The sequence below is a fragment of the Rhinopithecus roxellana genome, chromosome 6, assembly GCF_007565055.1.
Source record: "Rhinopithecus roxellana isolate Shanxi Qingling chromosome 6, ASM756505v1, whole genome shotgun sequence".
NCBI lineage: Eukaryota > Metazoa > Chordata > Mammalia > Primates > Cercopithecidae > Rhinopithecus > Rhinopithecus roxellana.
The window spans coordinates 126,582,169-126,603,987 of NC_044554.1; the positions used below are offsets into that span (position 1 = coordinate 126,582,169).

General features: G+C 37.2%; 1 protein-coding gene across 2 annotated transcripts in view; it reads right to left on the bottom strand.

Moving 5' to 3' along the window:
- The window catches only part of SEM1 (SEM1 26S proteasome complex subunit), a 36,994-nt gene extending 34,235 nt beyond the window's left edge, over positions 1 to 2,759 (bottom strand). Inside the window, exon 1 of one of the 2 annotated variants that reach the window (XM_010356273.2) lies at positions 2,559 to 2,759. In XM_010356273.2, coding sequence (XP_010354575.1) covers positions 2,559 to 2,634 — 76 coding nt within the window. In that variant the 5' untranslated portion in view covers positions 2,635 to 2,759. The remainder of the gene's footprint in view (positions 1 to 2,558) is intronic. The other variant, XM_010356274.2, reaches the window with a different exon arrangement.
- Between the last annotated feature and the right edge of the window lie 19,060 nt (positions 2,760 to 21,819).

The following is a 21,819-nucleotide window of genomic DNA, read 5'->3' on the forward strand; positions in this document are numbered from 1 at the left end:
TGTTTCATGGATCACATTTTGAATAGCAAGAGACTCTAAACCTTGACTAGACCAAAACATGTCAGAAATGTAGATTCTCAGAAAAGAAATAATTATTTGGTGATATTTTCCTAAGTTTGTTCTTCTTTAGGTTTTGTTATTCATCAGAACAATTTTCATGAGTAAATATTGAGTGGTTTCACCTTGTGGGCTGATTTTCTCACTAACTTAAGAAAAACCTCTCCAAATCATAAACCAGAGAAGAGAAACTTGAACAAAATAAAGACATCAAAAATGTTTCTCATTCTAAAATGGAAAGTTTCCTGAATGAATTAATTCTACACATTTATATCTGAAGACAACAAACATTATGTAAGGAGGCCCATAAATGGTCAATTACTTAATGTTAATAAACCAGTCTGTTGTGAGTCCTTTGTCCTTAGAATATTTTCTTTGCTTTTCCTTTTACCTTTTTGTTTTGTTTTACTATATAACTACTGACACTGAAAAATTGCTGCTCACAGCATAAACTTAGAACAAGCACAAACTACACTCGCAAAAGCTGATGAAAGTTGCTGAAAAAAATCAAGTGTACCATCAGGTACATAGTTATCTCTAGATCGTTTTTAAGCAGTCAATTATCAACTAACTACTCATTTTAAATGCGGGTTCATTCATTATTCATTCAACAAGCATTTATTGACCACCTACTATGTATTAGGCACTCTGCTAAATGCTGCGGATAAAGTTTGGATCAGAGAGATAGACCTTTCAGATTCTGGCTTGGACATAATGGCAAGTTTTGTTTGTTTGTTTTTCTTTTTGTCTCTGAGCCTCCATATTCTCAGGGTGATAGTGATAATTAGATTATATAATGTAAATAAAGTGCCTAATATTTCACCCTGTATATGATAATGAAGAATGTTATTTGAAGTATGAAGTTTGAGTAAGAAGATCGTACCTTCAATAGGCCAGCTTTCTACGACACAGCTCTACGTTGGCAGATTATGAAGCAACTTGAAAGTGAGCTAAAGAAAACATGACTGAACAGATAAATCCATTAACAAAACAAAAAACTAAGAATGTCTACAATACATAATGAATTCCAGAACTGAAAAGAAATGTGCTTTGGGTTAGTTTACGAGTTTCTGTAGCATGTACACTAATGTTCTCTTCCACTAAACAAAGTAACAGTACATTATAAATAGAACAAATGTTCCAGCTATGTGGTTTTATGTATAATAGGATCATGATAGAGTATACAACTTGGGACAATTTTAGTGAAGTAGTAATTGCTTGATGCAACAGGATGTGTACCCCATTAACCACAATTCTCTTTCTACCACCTTCAGAAAGTTATCTCCTTTTCTTATAAGGTAAATATTACAAGTCCTACTCATCAACCATTAGTCAATAAAGCAGCCGATTTTGAAAACGTAACTGGCAACAGCAATCTCACAAACAGAAGCAGTACAGCTAAAGTTAAGAACTTTGGTGTCAATCAGAACAGGTGTTCCAAATCCAGTTCTATTGTTTCTAACTAGTTATGAGACATCAGGAAAGTTTCACTCCGAGCTTCAGTTTATCTAAAGAATGGTCTAGCACCTAGCACATCAGGAAAGTTTCACTCCGAGCTTCAGTTTATCTAAAGAATGGTCTAGCACCTACTTCCTATATTTATGAAAGTGGAACATGCTATTACAAGTAAAGCACTTAGACTAGTTCCTGAAAACAGCAGCCACTCAATAAATGTTAGCAATTTGCTATTACCTACAATGAAAAAACTAAAGGTCTTTAGTTTTGAAACTAAAAAAAAAAAGTGTATTTTTAATTGAAAAAATATATATATTTTTAAAAATACATATTTTATTTTTGGAGGGACAGGGTCTCGCTATGTTGCCCAGGCTGGTCTTGAACTCCTGACCTCATGTCATCCTCCTACCTCGGCCTCCCAAACTGCTGGGATTACAGGCGTGAGCCACCACAACCGTCAAGTTGTAGGGTCTTATAAAGCATTAAGTTAGGTCACAGTTAAATGACAAAAATGGTGAGGAGCAGGAGTAAGGCAATAATGTGTATTAAGCACCCAATATCTTACCCTTCTATCCTACTTAATCAGGCTTCATTTGTAACATCCTAAAAGTTAAGCAGCACTGGCGTAACTACAGACAATTCAATTCTGGAAAGCTTTAAAGGCAAAGAAAGACTGCTAAAACAAAAAGAAAAGAAAAGAAAAAAGGAAGTTATATAGACTTGAACTAAAGTTTAAGTGGTGAATAACCCAGATGAACAGTAAAGGGACCAACCATCCCAGACGCGGGGCTCTGGGTCCAGACTCACAGTGGCTCCACCCAGTACGGAAGCTGAGGCCATTGGGCCTCGCCAGTGAGTCCCAGCGCGACACCCCAAACCCGAAGCTGGGGCGCCACTGATGGATGAGCGTTAGCGCCTCGAGTGCCGGCCCTGGGAGCCCAAACTTCCCGCCGGTGCCCCCAGCTGGGCCCGACCGACCAAACCACCTCCACACGGAGGCCTGAGTCACCGTCCGCGCGGCACAGAAACCGGGGCACAGCGGTTACCTTCGGCCGGGAACTCTTCAAACTCGTCGTCTTCCTCTAAGAGACCTAAGTCTACGGGTTGCTTTTTCTCTGACATCTCGACCCTCCGCGCCCAACACCTCCCAGATCAGCAGGAAAGTTGGAACCCTCACTCTTCCTCAAGGAAACGCCACCGTCACTGCCGCCTCCGAGGCTGACGCTACCATAGAGACTCGGGGAAGGAACTACGGGAGCAGCGCGAGGAATGCTGGGATACTGGAGGTCGGCCCAGCGCTCCCTGCGGGTTTAGCGCTTTTTCCGAGTTTTTATATATATATATATATATATATATATATTTTGTCTCTACCATGTTAATCGGACTCTCTGAATTGCCAAATTTGAGATCCGTGTAGTTTTCCTGACTATAAAAGGCTCATAATGTGTAAAACAAGCAAAAAACCCTTTACTTAGTTTGCAACCGAGGAAGGAACTCTAGAGAGACTACAGTATGACTACAAGCATTCATCAGCCCTTCACATACATTATTACCTCCAGTCCTTAAGCCAGTTCCCTAAGGATGGTATTAAATGTCTCCACATCACAGAAAATTCACGTTCAGAAAGAAGCAACCGAAGTTACTCAGGTAGTGCTAGACAACCAAAATGCAGATTTTTTTGCCTGGCTCCAATCTCCAGACTTTTCCATTAGGCAGTGTTAATAAGGTCTTAGAATTACTTTGTGGTAAATAGCTTTTTAAATAGAATTTGTGTGGTGTGTGTGTGTGTGTAGTAACTCTAGTTTACAGGTTATTATACAATAATACTATTTAAATATGGATTTGTGTAACATTTTATGGTGCTCAAAATATATCATTTAGAATTGTTTGAATAGCATTTGAATATCATTCTGAATACAGTAGTGAACTTCATGGAACTCTATATATAATATATGGATCTATATGGATGAATATTATAGAATATACATACACAAATTGGGTATTGTAAATTTTGATACATGTTCCAGATTATATCTATAAATCCCATTCCTTTATTTAACAATGTTAGGTCATATCGCTTACCATGAGCTGTGCATCAAACATGTATGGACAAGGTCCCTTTCTTCAAGAAGCTCATATTCTACTTAGAGACATGTAAACGGATAAATCACAATGAAACGCAGTAATCCACTTCAATCTTCATCTTAATATTATGTGAGAAATGAACAGAGTGTTTGGGAATACAGAAAATGGAGTAATTAAATGTAGAACAAACTTGGCCGAGAACTACAATTAGATGTAATTTTTTTTTAAATGTGTCTCTTATACTATTTGATTTATATAGATTACTGAAAATAGTGATATCTCACTACCAAAAAAATTATGTCAGGTAATGCATCTCTTAATTAGTGTGATTTAGTCATTATACAATGTATTTGTATTTTAAAACATGTGCTCCATAAATATATGCAATTTTTATTTGTCAATTAAAATAATTTTTTAAAGAATGTAAAAAAAAGATTTTGCCAAGGAGTCAGAAAACCCAAATTCTAGTTCCCGGACCTGTTATTTAGTTCATTTGCTATATGATGAAGTTTGTATCAATCCTTAGCAAAAGAAAAAAATCAACAGCAATATGGTGATTTTTTCCCCCTAAAACTATATTCAATTTAAAGAGAGGTTGTTGATTTAAAAATCTACAATCTTACCTCAAGTTCCACCACCCCTGCCCTTTCTTCCATTGTACCGGTTCTTCCATTGTACTGGTTCATGAAATCCAGAATCCTGAAACTTAAATAACTTCTTATTTCAGATGAGATGGGGAATGTTCAGGGTGGTACAGCCATAGACATTAACTTCTCATTTTAAATGTCATGGCACATGGCACAATGAGCAACTTCGCATTTCAATGGTCATGGCACATGGAATAATTTTAGAAAATGATATTAAGAATACATATTTGCAGACCAGTTTGTATTATAAATCCAGGCTCAATTCCTTCTAAAGGGGAGTTTAGACAAATTACTTAATTTATCTGTAATATATTTTGGTTATTTGCAGTTACAGTTAAGATTAAAGGAGATTATGTATATAATGTGCATAATTCAATGCCTGGCACATAATAAGTGATCAATACATGTTAGCTATTATTAAGTAAGGATATATTTTAAAATATCTCAGATTCTCCTTGTTACCCCTAAAAGTCTCTAAGTGTGTGTTTTGTTTCCTTGATATCTTTTTAATACTTTATGAGAAAGTCAGTCCCTCTAATAATATATATTTAATGTTTACTTTGTATCAGGCACTGGGCTAAACCCATTTTGTGTATTTACTTATTTAATCCTCCTCACAACAGCCCTATTGATATGGTTTGCCTCTGTCCTCACCCAAATCTCATCTTGAATTGTAGCTCCCATAATTCCCACATGTTGTGGGAGGGACTCAGTGGGAGGTAATTGAGTCTTGGGGGCCAGTCTTTCCCATGCTGTACTCCTGATGGTGAGTAAGTCTCACAAAATCTGATGGTTTTATAAAGGAGAGTTTCCCTATACAAGCTCTCTTGTCTGCCACCATGTACAACATGACTTTGCCCCTCATTCACCTTCAGCCGTGATTGTGAGGCCTCCCTGGCCATGTGGAACTGTGAGTCAATTAAACCTCTTTCCTTTATAAATTACCCAGTCTCAGGTATGTCTTTATTAGCAGCGTGAGAACAAACTAATACAGTCAGTTGGTACAGGGTAGTAGGGCGCTGCCATAAAGATACCTGAAAATGTGGAAGCAACTTTGGAACTGGGTAACAGGCAGAGGTTGGAACAGTTTGAAGGGCTCAGAAGAAGATAGAAAAATGTGGGAAAGTTTGGAACTTCCTAGAGACTTGGAGGGCTCAGAAGACAGGAAGATGTGAAAGTTCGGAACTTCCTAGAGACTTATTGAATGGCTTTGACCAAAATGCTGATAGTGAAATGAACAATAAAGTCCAGGTGGAGGTGGTCTCAGATGGAGATGAGGAACTTGCTGGAAACTGGAGTAAAGGTCACTCTTGCTATGCAGAGAGACTGGTCATATTTTGCCCCTGCCTTAGAGAACTGTGGTACTTTGAACTTGGGAGAGATGATTTAGGGTTATCTGGCAGAAGAAATTTCTGAGCCAAGCATTCAAGAGGTGACAGAGCATAAAAGTATGGAATATTTGCCACCTGATGATGCAGTAGAAAAGAAAAAAACATTTTCTGGGGAGATATTCAAGCTGGCTGCAGAAATTTGCATAAGTAAAAAGGAGCCAAATGTTAATTGCCAAGACATGGGCAAATCTCTCTAGGATATGTCAGAGACCTTCATGGCAGCCACACCCATCACAGACCCAGAGGCCTAGGAGGGAAAAATGATTTCATGGGGTGAGTCCAGAGACCCCCTGCTGTATGCAGCCTCAGAACTTGGTGCCCTGCATCACCAAGGTACAGCTCAGGCCATGGCTTCAGAGGGTGCAAGCCCCAAGCCTTGGCAGCTTCCACATGGTGTTGGGCCTGCAGATGCACAGAAGTCAAGAACTGAGGTTTGGGAATCTCCACCTAGATTTCAGAGGATGTATGAAAATGCCTGGATGTCCAGGCCAAAGTTTGCTACAGGAGTGAAGCCCTCATGGAGAACATCTGCTGGTGAAGAAGGGAAATGTGGGGTTGGAACCCCCACACAGAGTTCTCACTGCGGCACTGCCTAGTGGAGCTGTGAGAAGAGAGCCACCTTCCTCCAGACCCCAGAATGGTAGATCAACTGACAGCTTGCACCATATGCCTGGAAAAGCCACAGACACTCAACACCACCCTTTGAAAGCAGCCAGGAGAGAGGCTGTACCCTGCAAAACTACAGAGGCAGAGCTGCCCAAGACCACTGGAACTCACCTCTTGCATCAGCCTGAACTGGATGTGAGACAAGGAGTCAAAGGAGATCATTTTGGAGCTTTAAGATTTGACTGCCTCGCAGGATTTTGGACTTGCATGGGGCCTGTAGCTGCTTCATTTTGGCCAATTTCTCCCATTTAGAATGAGTATATTTACCCAATGCCTGTACCTCCCTTGTAGCTAGGAAGTAACTAACTTGCTTTTGATTTTACAGGCTCATAGGCAGAAGGGACTTGCCTTTTCTCAGATAAGACTTTAGACTGTGGACTTTTGAGTTAATGCTGAAATGAGTTAAGACTTTGGGGGACTGTTGGGAGGCATGATTTGTTTTGAAATGGGAGGACATGAGATTTGGGAAGGGCCAGGGGCAGAATGATACGGTTTGACTGTGTCCCTACCCAAATCTCATCTTGAATTGTAGCTGCCGTAATTCCCATATGTTGCAGGAGGGACCCAGTGGGAAGTAATTAAATCATGGCTGCAGATCTTTCCTGTGCTGTTCTTGTGATAGTGACTACATCTCACAAGATCTGATAGTTTTATAAAGGGGAGTTCCCCTGCACCTGCTCTCTTGCCTGCTGCCATTTAAGATGTTACTTTCCTCCTTATTTGCCTTCAGCCATGATTGTGAGGCCTCCCCAGCCAGGTGGAACTGTGAGTCAATTAAACCTCTTTCCTTTATAAATTACTCAGTATCAGGTATGTCTTTATTAGCAGCATGAGAACAGACTAGTACACCTACTGAGTACAATTTAAATCCACTTTATACTTGAGAAACTGAGACTCAGAGAGGTTGGTAATGTTGCCAAGGTCATAGCGCTAAGAAGTGGTGGAGCTGTTATATTCTAAGGACTTTCTTAAATGATAGAAAACAAACCATCCCGATGTGCAGAGAGGCAGACAGTTAACACCAGAACCCCCAGAATCATTTTTTTTCCGACACATGAATGTAGATAGAAGTGCAGCCAGCTCTAAACCCCATTGTGATATATGTTTGGGTTTATTATTATCATTTGGTAAGAAGACTTAACATAAGATCTACCCTCTTCCATTTTTAAGTGCACAATACAGTATTGTTAATTATAGGCGCTGTATTGTACAACAGATCTCCAAAACTTATTCATTTTGTATAACTGTAGCTTTATAGCCATTAAACAGAAAATTTCCAATTCCCCATCCCCTAGTCCCTGGCAACTACCGTTCCATTCTCTGTTTCTATTACTTGGACTATTTTGGATCCTGCATTTAAGTGAGATCATACATAATTTGCCTCTCTGTGACTGGCTTATTTCACTTAGCATAATGTCCTCCAGATTCATTCATGTTGTTGCATATAGCAGGATTTCCTTTTTTGAGGCTGAATAATATTCCATTGTGTGTATACACCACATTTTCTTAATCCATTCATTAGTTGATGGGCATTCAGATTGTTTCTATATATTGGCTACTGCAAATAATACTACAATAATACTACATATTCATGGATATTCAGATATCTCTTTGAGAGCCTGATTTCAATTCCTTTGGATATATACCCAGAAGTGGAATAATTTGATCATATGGTTGCTCTGCTTTTAATTTTCTAAGGAAGCTCCATACTGTTTTCCATAGAGGCTGCACCATTTTTAGACTTCCATCAACATCACACAAGGGTTCCAGTTTCTCCACAGCCTCACCAACACTTACCTTTTTTTTTTGTAATAGCCATGCTAACAGGTATGACATAATATCTCATTGTTGTTTTGATTTACATTTTCCTGATGAATAGTGATGTAGAGAATCTTTTCATATACCTTTTGGTCATTTGTATGTCTTCTTTGGATAAATGTTTATTCCAACCATTTGCCTTATTTAATTGGGATATTTGGGTTTTTGTTTTGCTTTGTTTTGTTTGCTGTTGTGTTATAGAAGTTCCTTATGTGTGTTTGGTGTTAACCACTTATCAGATAAATAATTCACAAATTTTTTCCCATTCCATCGGTTGCCCTTTCATTCTGTTTCCTTGGCTGTCCAGAAGCTTTTGAGCTTGATGTAGTCCCACTTGTCTATTTTTCCTTTTGGGATATTCAAAAAATCATTTTTAGACCAATATCAGGAAGCTTTCCCCTGTTTTCTTTTAGGAGTTTTACAGTGTCTGGTCTTATATTTAAGCCTTTAATCCACTTTGAGTTGATTTTTGTGTGTGATATGTTTAATGGCTTGGTTTATGGGGGAGGGGCTTAGCTCTTCTTGGAAGGTGTACGTATACCTGGGAACAACTCACACTCACATCTTTATTAGTATTATCAGTACTCTGTACCCAGTGATTGATTCTGGACTTTCGGAAGAATTATAATCCCAAACAGAAGGAGCTTTTTTGGCTCTTTTGTCATAACAAAATGCTTGGACAAATGAAAATGTGAAAAATTATAATTGTAAAATAACTCTCTAAATTATTTAGATCTCATTGTAGGACAATTAGTAATGAATAAAGACACGGTTATTTAAAATCTAAATGCTAACAATGAGAAGTACTTAATCTACCACAACATAAGAGCCTAGCCCAAAAATACCTCATCTTGGACCAAACTACCTGTTCAAAAGTCAGTATTTGCATGCCCAAGACTTTTTTGAAAAGGCGATTATGGTCTCACAGGTAAATCATAAGAATTTTTAAAATTTTGTAAATGCTGTATTTATATGACAGACAAGAACCACTCTGAAGGAATCATTATGGTTTGGGAAATGATATGCAATTTCAAAATCATCTAAATCATTTCAATTGCCTGTATTTACATTTATATAATGGGTATTTATAATGGTGATTATTTTAGAACTTACCTTGTTTTCCAGGATCTCACATTGGTTTCTATGGGAACGAGAATGGCTCTGAAGAGGAGCATTTTAAGAACTCTTTTCACATTCAGTAACTGCTAACTGAACTGTAAATTCTGTTTGTCTGTTAACGGTTTTTAACACCTAGATTTTAACACAGAAATAAAAGTTGGGCATTCTAGCTTCATAAATCATTTTAAATAAAAACTATTTTTATGAAACATCTGGCACATTTGAAACATTTGAAAAACAAAATAACTAGCTTTAGGAGCTAATAATCTGTTCACTTTATTAAATTCATTAATGTTTAATCCACATTGGCCATGTGCTTGCTCTTAGAAAATTGTCTAAAGAAAAACTTCATCTGATATATTGTTTTAATACACTTTCTCTGCTATTTATACATATGTGTGTGTGTATGTATATATATATATGTTTTCCTAGTTGTATAAAACTCCTTTGAAGTAGTATAAAATGTTCTGCATTTAAAGTTTCTTCTCTGCTAATACCTCACTCATCCTGTGCTATTACATACCCTGGTACCATGTTGTACTTTGACCATGAGTTGGGACTTTATTCATGTTCTTACACCAGTTGGAACTTATTTTTACTATGTTTTGAAACAAGCTCGTAAGTCTTTGAATTTCAATTTTTCTTTTTCTGGAAGAAATGTTTAGATCATAAAAAGCTCAACATGTAACTTATGGATTACATTTGTTCAGTTTACTGTATTTAATATTCCTTCACATTTCATGTTTTCCAATTAACTTTATTTTTTTTAATTCCCTGGAAAAATAAAATGTCAATATATTGTTATTTAGTTCCTTCTCAACATAATTAAAACCCACTAAAAATAAGAGAAGCTTATTCCAGAAAAGAGTGCTAAAACTCAAAATTTTTCTTGTACCCAAACTATAAAAGACGCTAGTTGAAAGCACATGGCATCCCATAACCAGCTTATGTAATAGCTACTCCAGTTATTTCTAATACGTGAATCTGTGTCTTAAATCCAAAGAGTAAAAGTTGATGGCAGACTGCCAGGTGGGGTAGAATTAGCACTGGGTGATTTTGCCTTCCTTTTGATTGGAATGTGTTTGCTTACTGTCAGCCTATCCCTGACGGTAGGCTGTCAGAGACTAGTGACAGTTTGAGAAGTGGAGCTGCTAGCATCGCTGTGACTAAGAGATCATTCTGTAACTCAGGGGTCTGGTGTAAGCTCCATGGAATTATTTTTTTCTTCTTTCTTAAAAATATTTTTCATTCAGATTTGATTTTATGATATGAATTAAGGATTGCCACACTTTGAAAAAAGGTAATGATAAATAAATGAGAAATATGTAATCAAATGTTTTGAGAGGAATGATTAATTGATTTGCTATTCTATTTTTTAATGTTGATTTTGAATTGAAATACAAAAACTGAAAAGTAAAATCAAGTCTAATGTTAATCGTTAGAAGAGAAAGAGTTATCTTGAAAAGTATCTGAATCGGAAGGTGAGGAATATAATTGTCTAGCACAGAGCTACTCAAAATGGGGTCCCTGGACCAGTGCCTATAAAAGACAACTACAGAAAGTGAGCATAAACACTTAGAAACTCTTAGAGCAGTTTGACACTGCCACTTCATCCAACCCTGTGATTTAGTATTTTATAAAAATCAGCCCATGGCATTTTTGAATTTTAAAAATTTGCCCTTTAATACAAATGGAGATGGATTGATTTAGCATAAATTACTGTAAGCAGAAAAGAGTGTCATTTGAACTTCATATATTGAGAATTATTTATCCTGTGTGATTCTGTCTGAAAGCTGGGAAGTGAGGTGTTTTTCTCTCTGAAAGATCTCTTTCTAGCCCTAGGATAACATATTTATTTTCATAAGATTACAGCAAAGGAGGCTGAAGCTGATGTTGTTCTCTCCTTTTGCAGATATAAAAACAAAAGTACAAAGGGCTTACGTGAGGTGTCTTGATGTTACACAATTAACATCAGAATTTAAAATCAAGTTAAGTAAACAGCATTGTACAGAACTTTTTTAATATTCTGATGAGTAAAATAAAAACACCCTAGGTTGATTATGGCATCAAATTGGATGCCATATATATATATGTATTTATATATATATAAATATATAATATATATAATATTTATAATTATATATGGCAGATAGCAGTGCTTTGTCTTAAGGTTTCTGAAGGAAAAGCATTGTGATAGTCGTTCAATGGGTGAACAGTGAAACTATACATACTGCAAACCAGGGTGATGAGTTGGAAGAAATTCAATAACCAAAACCAAAATTAAACAAAGAGAATGAAGAAAGATTAAGGTAGGAACACATAGTCTGGTTAAAGAACTAATAGAGCGGAAAGGTAAGTCCACACCTCTCTGAAAGGTATAAAATTCCAAAAGAAAAAGGGTTGACCTTGAACTGTAAATAGGAGAAATAAAATGAAAATAAGAAAGGGAAAGTTTAGACAAAACATTGGGAATTCTTGTTAATTGTCAGAAGTATTAGGTTAGTTGAGTGGGTGCCCAAAAGAATCTCTAAGGGCATTTAAAACTTCATTGAACAAAGCCATGGACAGTGTATTGTGGTGAGCAAAAATACTTAATGGCAGGGGGATGGTCTGGACCTACCCTGAGGTGTTTTTCAGTTCTAATTTCTAGTATTCCATAGCTCCGTGAAGAATAGTTGCTAAATTGCTTGATCAACCCAGACAAATAAAACTCAATAAAAGAATAAAGTCCCAGACAAAACAATAAAGTCAGCCAAAATTGAAACACACCCCTCAGAATAACAAAAAAAACCCCTAAATCTTGCATCATACCCCAAAGACAACAAATTCAGTTTCTGGCAGCCTGCCCAGAAGAATAAATTCCAGAGACGAGATCCTTCACTGAGTAAGCCCAACCGACAGGTTGGGAGAGTTCAACTTCTCAGACACGCAAAACCTCCCAGCAGATACTAATATCAGAGCAGACTAAAACTGAAAGGGAAAAGTGATATATTAAAGAGCTTGGTCTATGAGTGAATTAATTCCTGTATTCATTCTTCAAGGAGTTATTATGGAGTGCCTACGATCTACCAGCTACTATTCTAGGGTAGGGTACCTCAGTGAACCAAACAGTGAAGAGGTCTGCCCTTGTGGAGTTTACGTTCTAGTGTGAGGAACAGTAAATAACATGATATGCCATATCTTCAATAGGTGGCAAGTGCTAAGAGGAGTAGATAGTAGGCTAAAGAATATGGGGGGTAGGGGTGGGACTATAGCATAATGGGGGCAGATGGCTGCGTTCAATAATGCTATCAGGGTAGAACTCCTGGAGAAGGAGAGACATTTGAGCAAGACAAAGGAAGTAAGAGTAGTTAGCCAAGTGGGTACTGGGGAAAGAACATCCCAGGCAGTGAGAACTTACAGAGCACAGCAGGAATGGTGGAGCAAACCTGGTGTGTTTGAGGAATATGAAGGAATATTCTTTCCCACACCCACTCCCCTCCAATGGGATGAAGTCAGAGAGACCTTGTAGGCCTTTACTAAGGCCTTGTCTTTTATTCTGAGCAAACTACTCACATCTTGCTGTGAGAATCTTAGGACCTCAGTGAAGAAATTAATGCAATTGAGGTGCCAGCCTCCTTGGGAAACCATTCACCCATACATCAGTGGTGTTTCTTTGTGCTCCTTCAGATTGTTCAGGTGGTGAGTTATAAGAATGTCAGCATCTTCCAGCAGCATGGGCCTTTAACATAAAAATATGTCCTGTAGGTACTGCTACTGAGAATGCAGGGAAAATCATAAATCTTCTAACTCTGGATGTTTGCTTTCATTTTTTTCTTAGACCAGCAATAAAATATTTTTTAAAATTATACTTATGATCTTTGTATGATGTTTGCACATATATGAAATATGTACTCTGTCACAGAAAATAAACCCCTAAATATCAGCAATTGTATTGTGGGTTCATATTCTATGAAACCTGATCTTTACTAAGGGCTTGATAAATATTTAAAGTTAATTAGGAGCTTAAAGCTAGAAGACAAAAATGGATCTGCTTGTGAGAAGGAATAACAATATTAAAGGAATTTTTTGATGTTTTTGGATATTTGAAAATATTCAAAAATTAAAGGCTAAGTTAGAAAAACACTGTTAATGTTTATTCATGATTTGAAAAAAAAAGTGTGTTAAATACCTGCTATGTGCCAGGCACATTTTCTAGACTCTATGGATACAACAGTGAGCAACACAGAAGAGCCTGAAATCTAATACATTCCTCTATGAAGATTCTCTTCAGGCAGTTTACCAGTTCTGTTATAACAATATGTAGCTGAGGAGGTGGGTAGACTTGTCTGCTCCTGCAATGGGAGACTCGTCTGCAAGCCAGCATCACCTGTTAGGATGGGACATGGCTAGGGTCATGGGCCATGATGCTTCATGACCTGTCCCCATCTGGTGATCTACTCTTTGGAAATCCTTAGGCAGAGACTACATCTCTGAATGTTCAGGAACTTTAGAATGGCAAGAGAGTATCTGGGTTGGCTCTAAGTCTTTGCTATTGTGAATAGTGCTGCAGTAAGCATACGTCTGCATGTGTCTTTATAGTAGAATGATTTATAATCCTTTGGATATGTACCCAGTAATGCGATTGCTGGGTCAAATGGTATTTGTAGTTCTAGATCCTTGAGGAATCGACACACTGTCTTCCACAATGGTTGAACTAATTTACACTCCTACCAACAGTGTAAAAGCGTTCGTATTTCTCCACATCCTCTTCAGCATCTATTGTTTCCTGACTTTTAAATGATCGCCATTCTAACTGGTGTGAGACAATATCTCACTGTGGTTTTGATTTGCATTTCGCTAATGACCAGTGATGATAAACTGGATAAAGAAAATGTGGCACATATACACCATGGAATACTATGCAGCTATAAAAAAGAATGAGTTCATGTTCTTTGCAGAGACATGGATGAAGCTGGAAACCATCATTCTCAGCACACCAACACAGGAACAGAAAACAGGTGATGTTGATGCTGCTGACTTGAGTACCACATTTGGAGAATTGTTGGCCTAATCAATGCACTACACTGCCCCTCTCCAATCTTAATAAAGTCCTCAGCCTTTCTGAATCATAACTGTAGTTCTTATATTTACTTCATATGCTATAAAATTCACCATTTTAAGGTGTACAACTCAGTGTTTTTTTACTATCTTCACAGTTCCGCAACTACCATCATTAATTCCAGAACATTTCCGTAACTCCAAAAAGAAACTCAATACCCATTAGCAATCACTCCTGATTCCTGTCTCCCCCAATCCAGGAAACAACTAATCTATGTTCTTTCTCTATGGATTTGCCTATTTTGGACATTTGATATAGAGGTAGTCATATAACATGTGACTTTTTGTGTCTGACTTCTTTTCCTAGCATCATGTGTTCAAGGTTCGTCCATGCTGTAGTGTATGTCAATACTTCATTTTCTGACTGCATAATGTACATTTGCATGGGCATATCTTATCAGTTGATGCACATTTTGGGTAGTGTACATTTTTTGGCTATTATGAATTTGTATGAACAAATATAGGTTATATGTATGATAGGGTCCAGTAGGAGTAGAAATGCTGGCTTTTATGGTAACTATGTTTAACTTTTTGAGGAACTGCCAAACCATTATCAAAGTGCTGCTTCATTGTATATCCCCATCAGAAATGTATGAGAGTTCCAGTTTTTCCACAAGCTTAGCAATGCTTATGCCATTGCTCATCTTTGTATCATAGCTATCCTAGTGGGTGTGAAGTAGTATTTTACTGTGGCTTTGATTTGCATTTTTCTAATTTCTAATTGTGCATCATTTTATGTGCTTATTGAACATTTGTATATCTTGTTTGAAAAGATGTCTATTGAAAGTCTTTGCTCTTTTTTATTTTCAAGAGACAAGATCTCACTCAGTCACCCAGGCTGGAGTGCAGTGGCACAATCACGGCTCACTGCAGTCTTGATATGGGCTCAAGCCATCCTCCAGCCTCAGCTGAGTGGCTGGGACTACAAGGATGTGCCATCATATGCTAATTTTTAAAATTTTTTGTAGAGACTGGGTCTTGCTCTATTTCCCAGAATGGTCTCAAGCTCCTGGCCTCAAGGGATCCTCCCACTTTGGCCTCCCAAAGTGCTGGAATTACAGGTGTGAACTACCACACCTAGCTTCATTTTTAAACTGGGTTATCTTTTTATTGTTGAGTTATAAGAGTTCTTTATATATTCTTCATACAAGTTCTTTACCAGATGTATGATTTACAAATCATTTCTCATATTCTGTGGGTTGCCTTTTTGCTGTCTTGATGGTGTCCATTGAGGCAAAATGTTTTTAATGTTTATGAAGTCCAATTTATCTAATTTTTCTTTTATGACTTGTGCTCTTGGGTCATATCTAGAAACCACTGACTAATCCAAGGTCATGAAGATTTACTCCTATGCTTTCTTCTGTCATATCATAATCTTACATCTAAGTCTGTGATCTGTTTTGAATTAATTTTTCTGTATGGTGTGAGATATGAATCCAACTCCATTCTTTTTCATGTGGCTATCCACTTATCTCAGCACTATTTGTTGATCACAGGTTCCTTTTATAATTTAAGAATATTTTATAGTGTGCATTAATAATAATATTTTTATTAATATTAATTACAATATTTTTTTTCCTCTCCAGGTGCTTGCCTGCTCTGCTGTCGAAGCTTTGTGAGCACTGTAATTAGAACAAAAATGAATGTCCTCAGAATTAAAACCCCCCAAGCTAGTAATGATTGACCACAAAGTAGGCTTGTTCAATTGCACCCCATCGTTCAGTGTTATATAATACCAAGTACCAAGAGTCTTACCATTATTATGTCATCCTATATTAATTCTTTCATTCACACATATAGGATGAGAAGCAAAGGAATGCTTATCCTATATAATGTTCCTTTATGATTTTTGTAATACCATTTTACTGTTTTTTATGCCTATAGCACCCATTCAACTGATGTTATAAATACAAATTTGAAATGTGGTGAGTTATTTCCATATACTGTTATAGTAATTGAATATAGAGAGCAGACCAAAATCAGATGAATGCTAGAAAATAAACAAAAATGGGGGAAAAGAGGCAAGTTCTACTTAATTGGGACTGATAGCAATTAGTACATTATATACACGGATGCTTCCTTTTCGTAGGAAGTCAGATAAATGGAATGTAAAACACAATGCAGATGCTGTCCAAATATTGTGAGAAGGTTGCAATGGGAGGTGTAAATGTAGAATCTGAAAGGTATCAGTGCATATGGCATCCAGAAAAATGAGAATGATAAAGTAAGTTTTTTTTTGGTATTTCCCAAAACTAGTAGTGCCTAGAGTTGTGACAGGAATATTTCGGTTCCTGGTTAGGTATAACTCTGCGGTGCCATAATTTTATAAAAGGAAATTTCAGCAAGCTGTCTCAACCTAACAATATTCTCTTTCCTTTATTTCCTGGCTCCATTGTCATTTAACTCACTGCTGTCCTTAGCTCATTTCTGAAGTAGATATCTAGAGAAAAAAAAATTTAACTCTCTCTGTGTAAATACTTTGCATTGTAAATTAATAAACCTTTCCGGTGACTTTATGGAACATAGGCCTAAATTCAGTTAGATGAGCTTCTGGATCTGAGGACTGAGTGAGGAAGGAAATCCTGGACTAGGGTTGAGTCCAAGCAACATTGCTGAGTAAAGTGATAATGACATTAGAAACCAAGCCACAGGACCTTGTAAGTGTGTTTCAGACTCACATTTATATTCAGTGAAATTCTGGTTATTCTCATGAGTCAAATGATAGAATGAAAATGTGAAATCAGATCCTCCTTTTTCAGTATATTGATTGAAGAACTCCTTGATACTCAGATAATTCTGGATAGGGATATAATTATTCCAACAATATGTTTATGGTGACTGACTTCTGTATTGTGAAAATGCCCACCAAATTTGGTAACACATACCTGAAAGTTCCTGGAACACAAATATTATTCACAAATAGGAACTCAATATTTCATCTATTTATTTATTCTGAACTTCACTCTTATGAAAAAGCCAAAGGATGTCATCCCTTGTTAGGCTAGGGACTAAGGAGTTTTATTTTACATAATTTAGTAGGCTTTTACAATTTTCCCCATGCTGCTTATATCCTTTTCTGGTGTCAGCATTCTTATACTACTTAGTCTAAACTTCTAAAGCAGAAATGGTGTGCATGTCAATATAGTTAGCAAGAAATTAGAGGGTACATTTTCCACTCAAATCAAGTCTTGGAGATGAAGAGAGAAAGAAATCTCTAGAGATATATGGAGTAGGGGCAGTCTTGAAGAGAAAAGAAATGCAGACTATGGAATTTGTCTTACAACTTTCAAGTCACATAGTATTAGAAATTAGGCCACAGAGCCCAGTGATACTATGTTTCGTAAAATTCTTATTAGTAATTACGAGTCCTAAGTCTTCATCACCATGAGTTCCTGGGGCCTACATGAAGGAAGAACAAAAGCCCTTATAAATTACCTTGGGCCAGAGACTGGACCCAGCAGGTTCCATAGAAGAATAGCCTGCCTGTCTCTTGTTGCTCTCATTGGGTGAGGTTCTCTTGAATTAAGCACCAATAGCAGAAACCAAAAGAAAAACAACATTACAGACATGATGACCATACCGCACCCAGCCTGCCTAGTTTCTGGCATAGACCCCACCAGTTCTCCTTTCAGAACCTGCAGTCACCCTCACTGTCTTGTGCCTCCTTCTGATTATATGTGGGGTAGCTTCTGCACATACACCTCTGACTGATTAAACTCTACCTCACATCACCCGAAGAGAGCAAGCAATGCTGTGTTAATGCTAAGGGCTCAGGGATGGTGAGCAGAGGCAAAGCATGCACAAATAGGAAAGCCACCACCTAGGTTCTTAAAAAAGCAGGCATTTTTAGGATATTAGAAAAGCAAGCTGTAGTTATCTTAATTCTGAATTCTGGGGCTAATTCCAAACAAACTGAAACTCCCCATGTCCTGGGCAAAGCAAGTCTGTACGTGTGGTGGCCTTTACGTCTTCTTCCTAGTAATCACTTCTCTCACCTTAGAATAGTATGGCCAGGTTGCCAAGCACATTTTCCCTTGCATGGAGGGGGCTGATTCATGAAACAGTGACTTGCACAGGTGGGTCACAGTGTGTCCTGGATTACATAAACTAGCCAAGAGCCAGGGTGTGGGCTGTCTATGCAATTCTGCCCCCAACTTGTGTCAGCATGTCCTGGCATTTAAGTAAAGTTTAAGTGTGTGCTCATTTGTGTGAAGAAAAATCCAACAAAGGAATACAATCATTATAGGCCTCTGTATTGACAGGGAAAGTCAAATCTGCTCAGCATTCGAAATGACTTAAAATTGATTATTTTAAAAAGCTCTGTTATTAGAATGTTAGCCCAAAAGTAATCCTTTTTATGTACTATTTATCTGTTTCATTTCATTAAACTTTATAAGCCTCCCACAAGGTAGGGTTTTATCTGTTTTACAGATGTAATCCGACTTTAAAAATACAATAATTAATCAATAACAACGCTAAAGATAAACAGCCCGGAGTTTCTTAATCTTTATTTATGAGGGCAAGACGGGACAAGGCTAATTTGCTACACTTTTCCCTGATAAACACATTTCGTGTGATTTTTTCTTTTCTTTCTTTCTTTTTTTTTTTTTTTTTTCTTTCTGAGACAAAGTCTCACTCTGTCGCCCAGGCTGGAGTGCAGTAAGTGACATAATTTTGGCTCACTGCAAACTCCGCCTCCCGGGTTCAAGCAATTCTTGTGCCTCAGCCTCTTGAGTAGCTAGGATTATAGGCGCCTGTCACCATGCCCAGCTAATTTTTTGTATTTTTAGTACAGACGGGGTTTCACCCTGTTTACCGGGCTGGTCTCAAACTCCTAACCTCAGGTGATCCACCTGCCTCGGCCTCCTAAAGTGCTGGGATTACAGACATGAGCCACCACGCCTGGCCTCATGTGAATTTTTAAAAATGCTGTCTTGCTCTGTCCTTCATATCTTTGAAGAAACATGAGGACACAGAAAAGAGAATATATATTTTAGAATTTTTTTGAAGTAATATCCTATCTATGTACTCTTTTGTTTTATTCTTAAACTTTCTTACTTAGAGCAGTTTTAGATTTTTATAAAAATTATGAAGATAGTTGGAGACTTCCATATACTACATACCTAGTCTTCCACAGTTAATGAAGCAGTATTATGATATACACTATTATTAAAGTTAATACTTTATTCAAATTTTCTTAATTTTTACCTAACATTTTTACCTTTTTCTGTTCCAGCCTCCCATCCAGCATAGCACATCACATTTAGTCATTATGTCTCCTTAGGCTTCCCTTGACTATGGCAATTTCTCAGATTCTCTTGGTTTTTGATGACTTTGATGGTTTTGAGGAATACTTGGATTTTGCAGAATGTCCCTCTATTGATATTTTTCTGACGTTTTTCTTATAATTATACCGGGTTTATGTGTTTGGGGAGTAGGACTACTGAGGTAAAGTGCCATTTTCATCACATTATATTAAGGGTACTGTCAACGTGACTTATTACTTTTGATGTTGACCTTGATCATCTGACTGCAGTAGTTTGTCAGTTACATGCTCTTTTGAAATTTTATGTAATTAGATAGAATGATCTCTTCATTAAAAGATTTATTAAGTTTAATTTTAAATATCATTTAGCCAAGCAGTAGCAGCATTAGAACTAGCTATCAATTGCACAGGTTACAATACATAGGAGATGACATTGCATATTTAGACTGTGGCAGGAGAAGGAATTGCACACCAGGAAAACTGGTTTCGTGAGTCTTAAAGTTCATCATCTGTACAAGTCCTATGGAGAAGGTTAATACTCTAAGCTCTTCCTTAGCATATTTTACTTTGCAAAACATGTTGCAATATCACTCTAGTTATTTTTTTTTTCAACATCCCTATGAAGAAGCAAAGCAGAGCTGCCTTCCTTTACTTTCAGTGGCAGGCTGTGTAGTTAGAGATACTTGTGTTTGGTTTTGAGCTTAGCCCCGCTTTCTATCTGAATCACCCTTGGAAAAAATTTCTGGGAGCACCTACTCTATAATATAGGCATAATAATACAAACCTTATAGGAAAATAATACATAGACTGTTTCAACCAAGCATCTCAGATACATACGAGACATTCAATAAATCTTTGTTCCATTTCTCTCCCTTCTTTCTCATCCTCACTTCCCCTTTTCCAAATCTCTAAACTTATAAATAAACACTTCAGGATCTGGACATTATAAGGATGCATATTAGTATTAAAACTGACCATCAATTTTAATTAATCATGTAAATTTCAGCAAATGTAAAACAGTTTCAGACTAATCCTATGGAAATCTTATGGGAGTGGACTAACATAGTTGCTACCCAGATGTCAACAGAATCCCAGCACCATAGTCCTGAGAACCATGATTTCCAGTAGTACTTTTAATCATAATTCTAGATCTCTCATGTTCTACTTACAGTTTCTCACTTCCTTAAGAATAGTAAAAAAATGAAATGATAAGGCTTCAATCACAGTATTTGAATATTCATTGTTAACATTGTCACGTTGTTGGGATTACCCTAATGTGGTATCTTGATGATCCACAATAATGTGAACTTGTATGTAGAGAGGTTGCATCATGTGTATATATAACTGATAAAAAGGCAACTGAAAATAAGGCAACTTTACATACTCAGGACAAAAGTAAATATACCAAGCGAAATGGATGGAGAAAGAGGAGTTGCATCTGTCATTCTCTTCACTGAGTGTGAGCCTTAGAGTAAACATGAGATGGAACCATGAACACATTCTTCCCTTAGGGTGACTCATTTCTTTTATACCTCTCATAATTCTGGAGTCTTGGCACACCTAGTGTGATTCTAGTTTTTAAAGGTATGTATTTTTCACATAACAAGGTCCCTAGATGTAAGCCAACTCCATCTGGCTACTGAAGAAATTGAAATAGGATTCAAAGATGAAGGAAAAGTCTGTGTTGGAACTGTTGATCTCCAGTGTGGGGTCCCTGAAGGTATTAATATCTTAATGGCCAATTTTGACTACAGTAGTCCCCTCTTATCCATGGGAATATGTTCCAAGACCCCCAGTAGATGCCTGAAACCACAAATAGTACTGAACCCTAGATTACTATGACTTCTCCTGTGTATACATGTCTATGATAAAGTTTAATTTATAAATTAGGCAGAGTAAGAGATTAACAACAATAATAATAAGATAGAACAATTTTAACAACAGACTGTAACAAAAGTAAACTAAGCACAAGCACTGTGATACCACCACAGTCAATCTCATCACCAAGATTGTTACTAAGCGACTGACATGTGGGTAGTGTAGACAGCGTGGATAAATCCAGATGGGACGGAGCAGGAGAGACAGAGATTTCATCAAACTACTCAAAACAATGTGTAATTTAAAGCATAAGAATTGTTTATTTCTGGGATATTCCATTTAATATGTTTGGCATGAGATTGACTGCAGGTAATCGAAGCCATGAAAAGCAAAAACT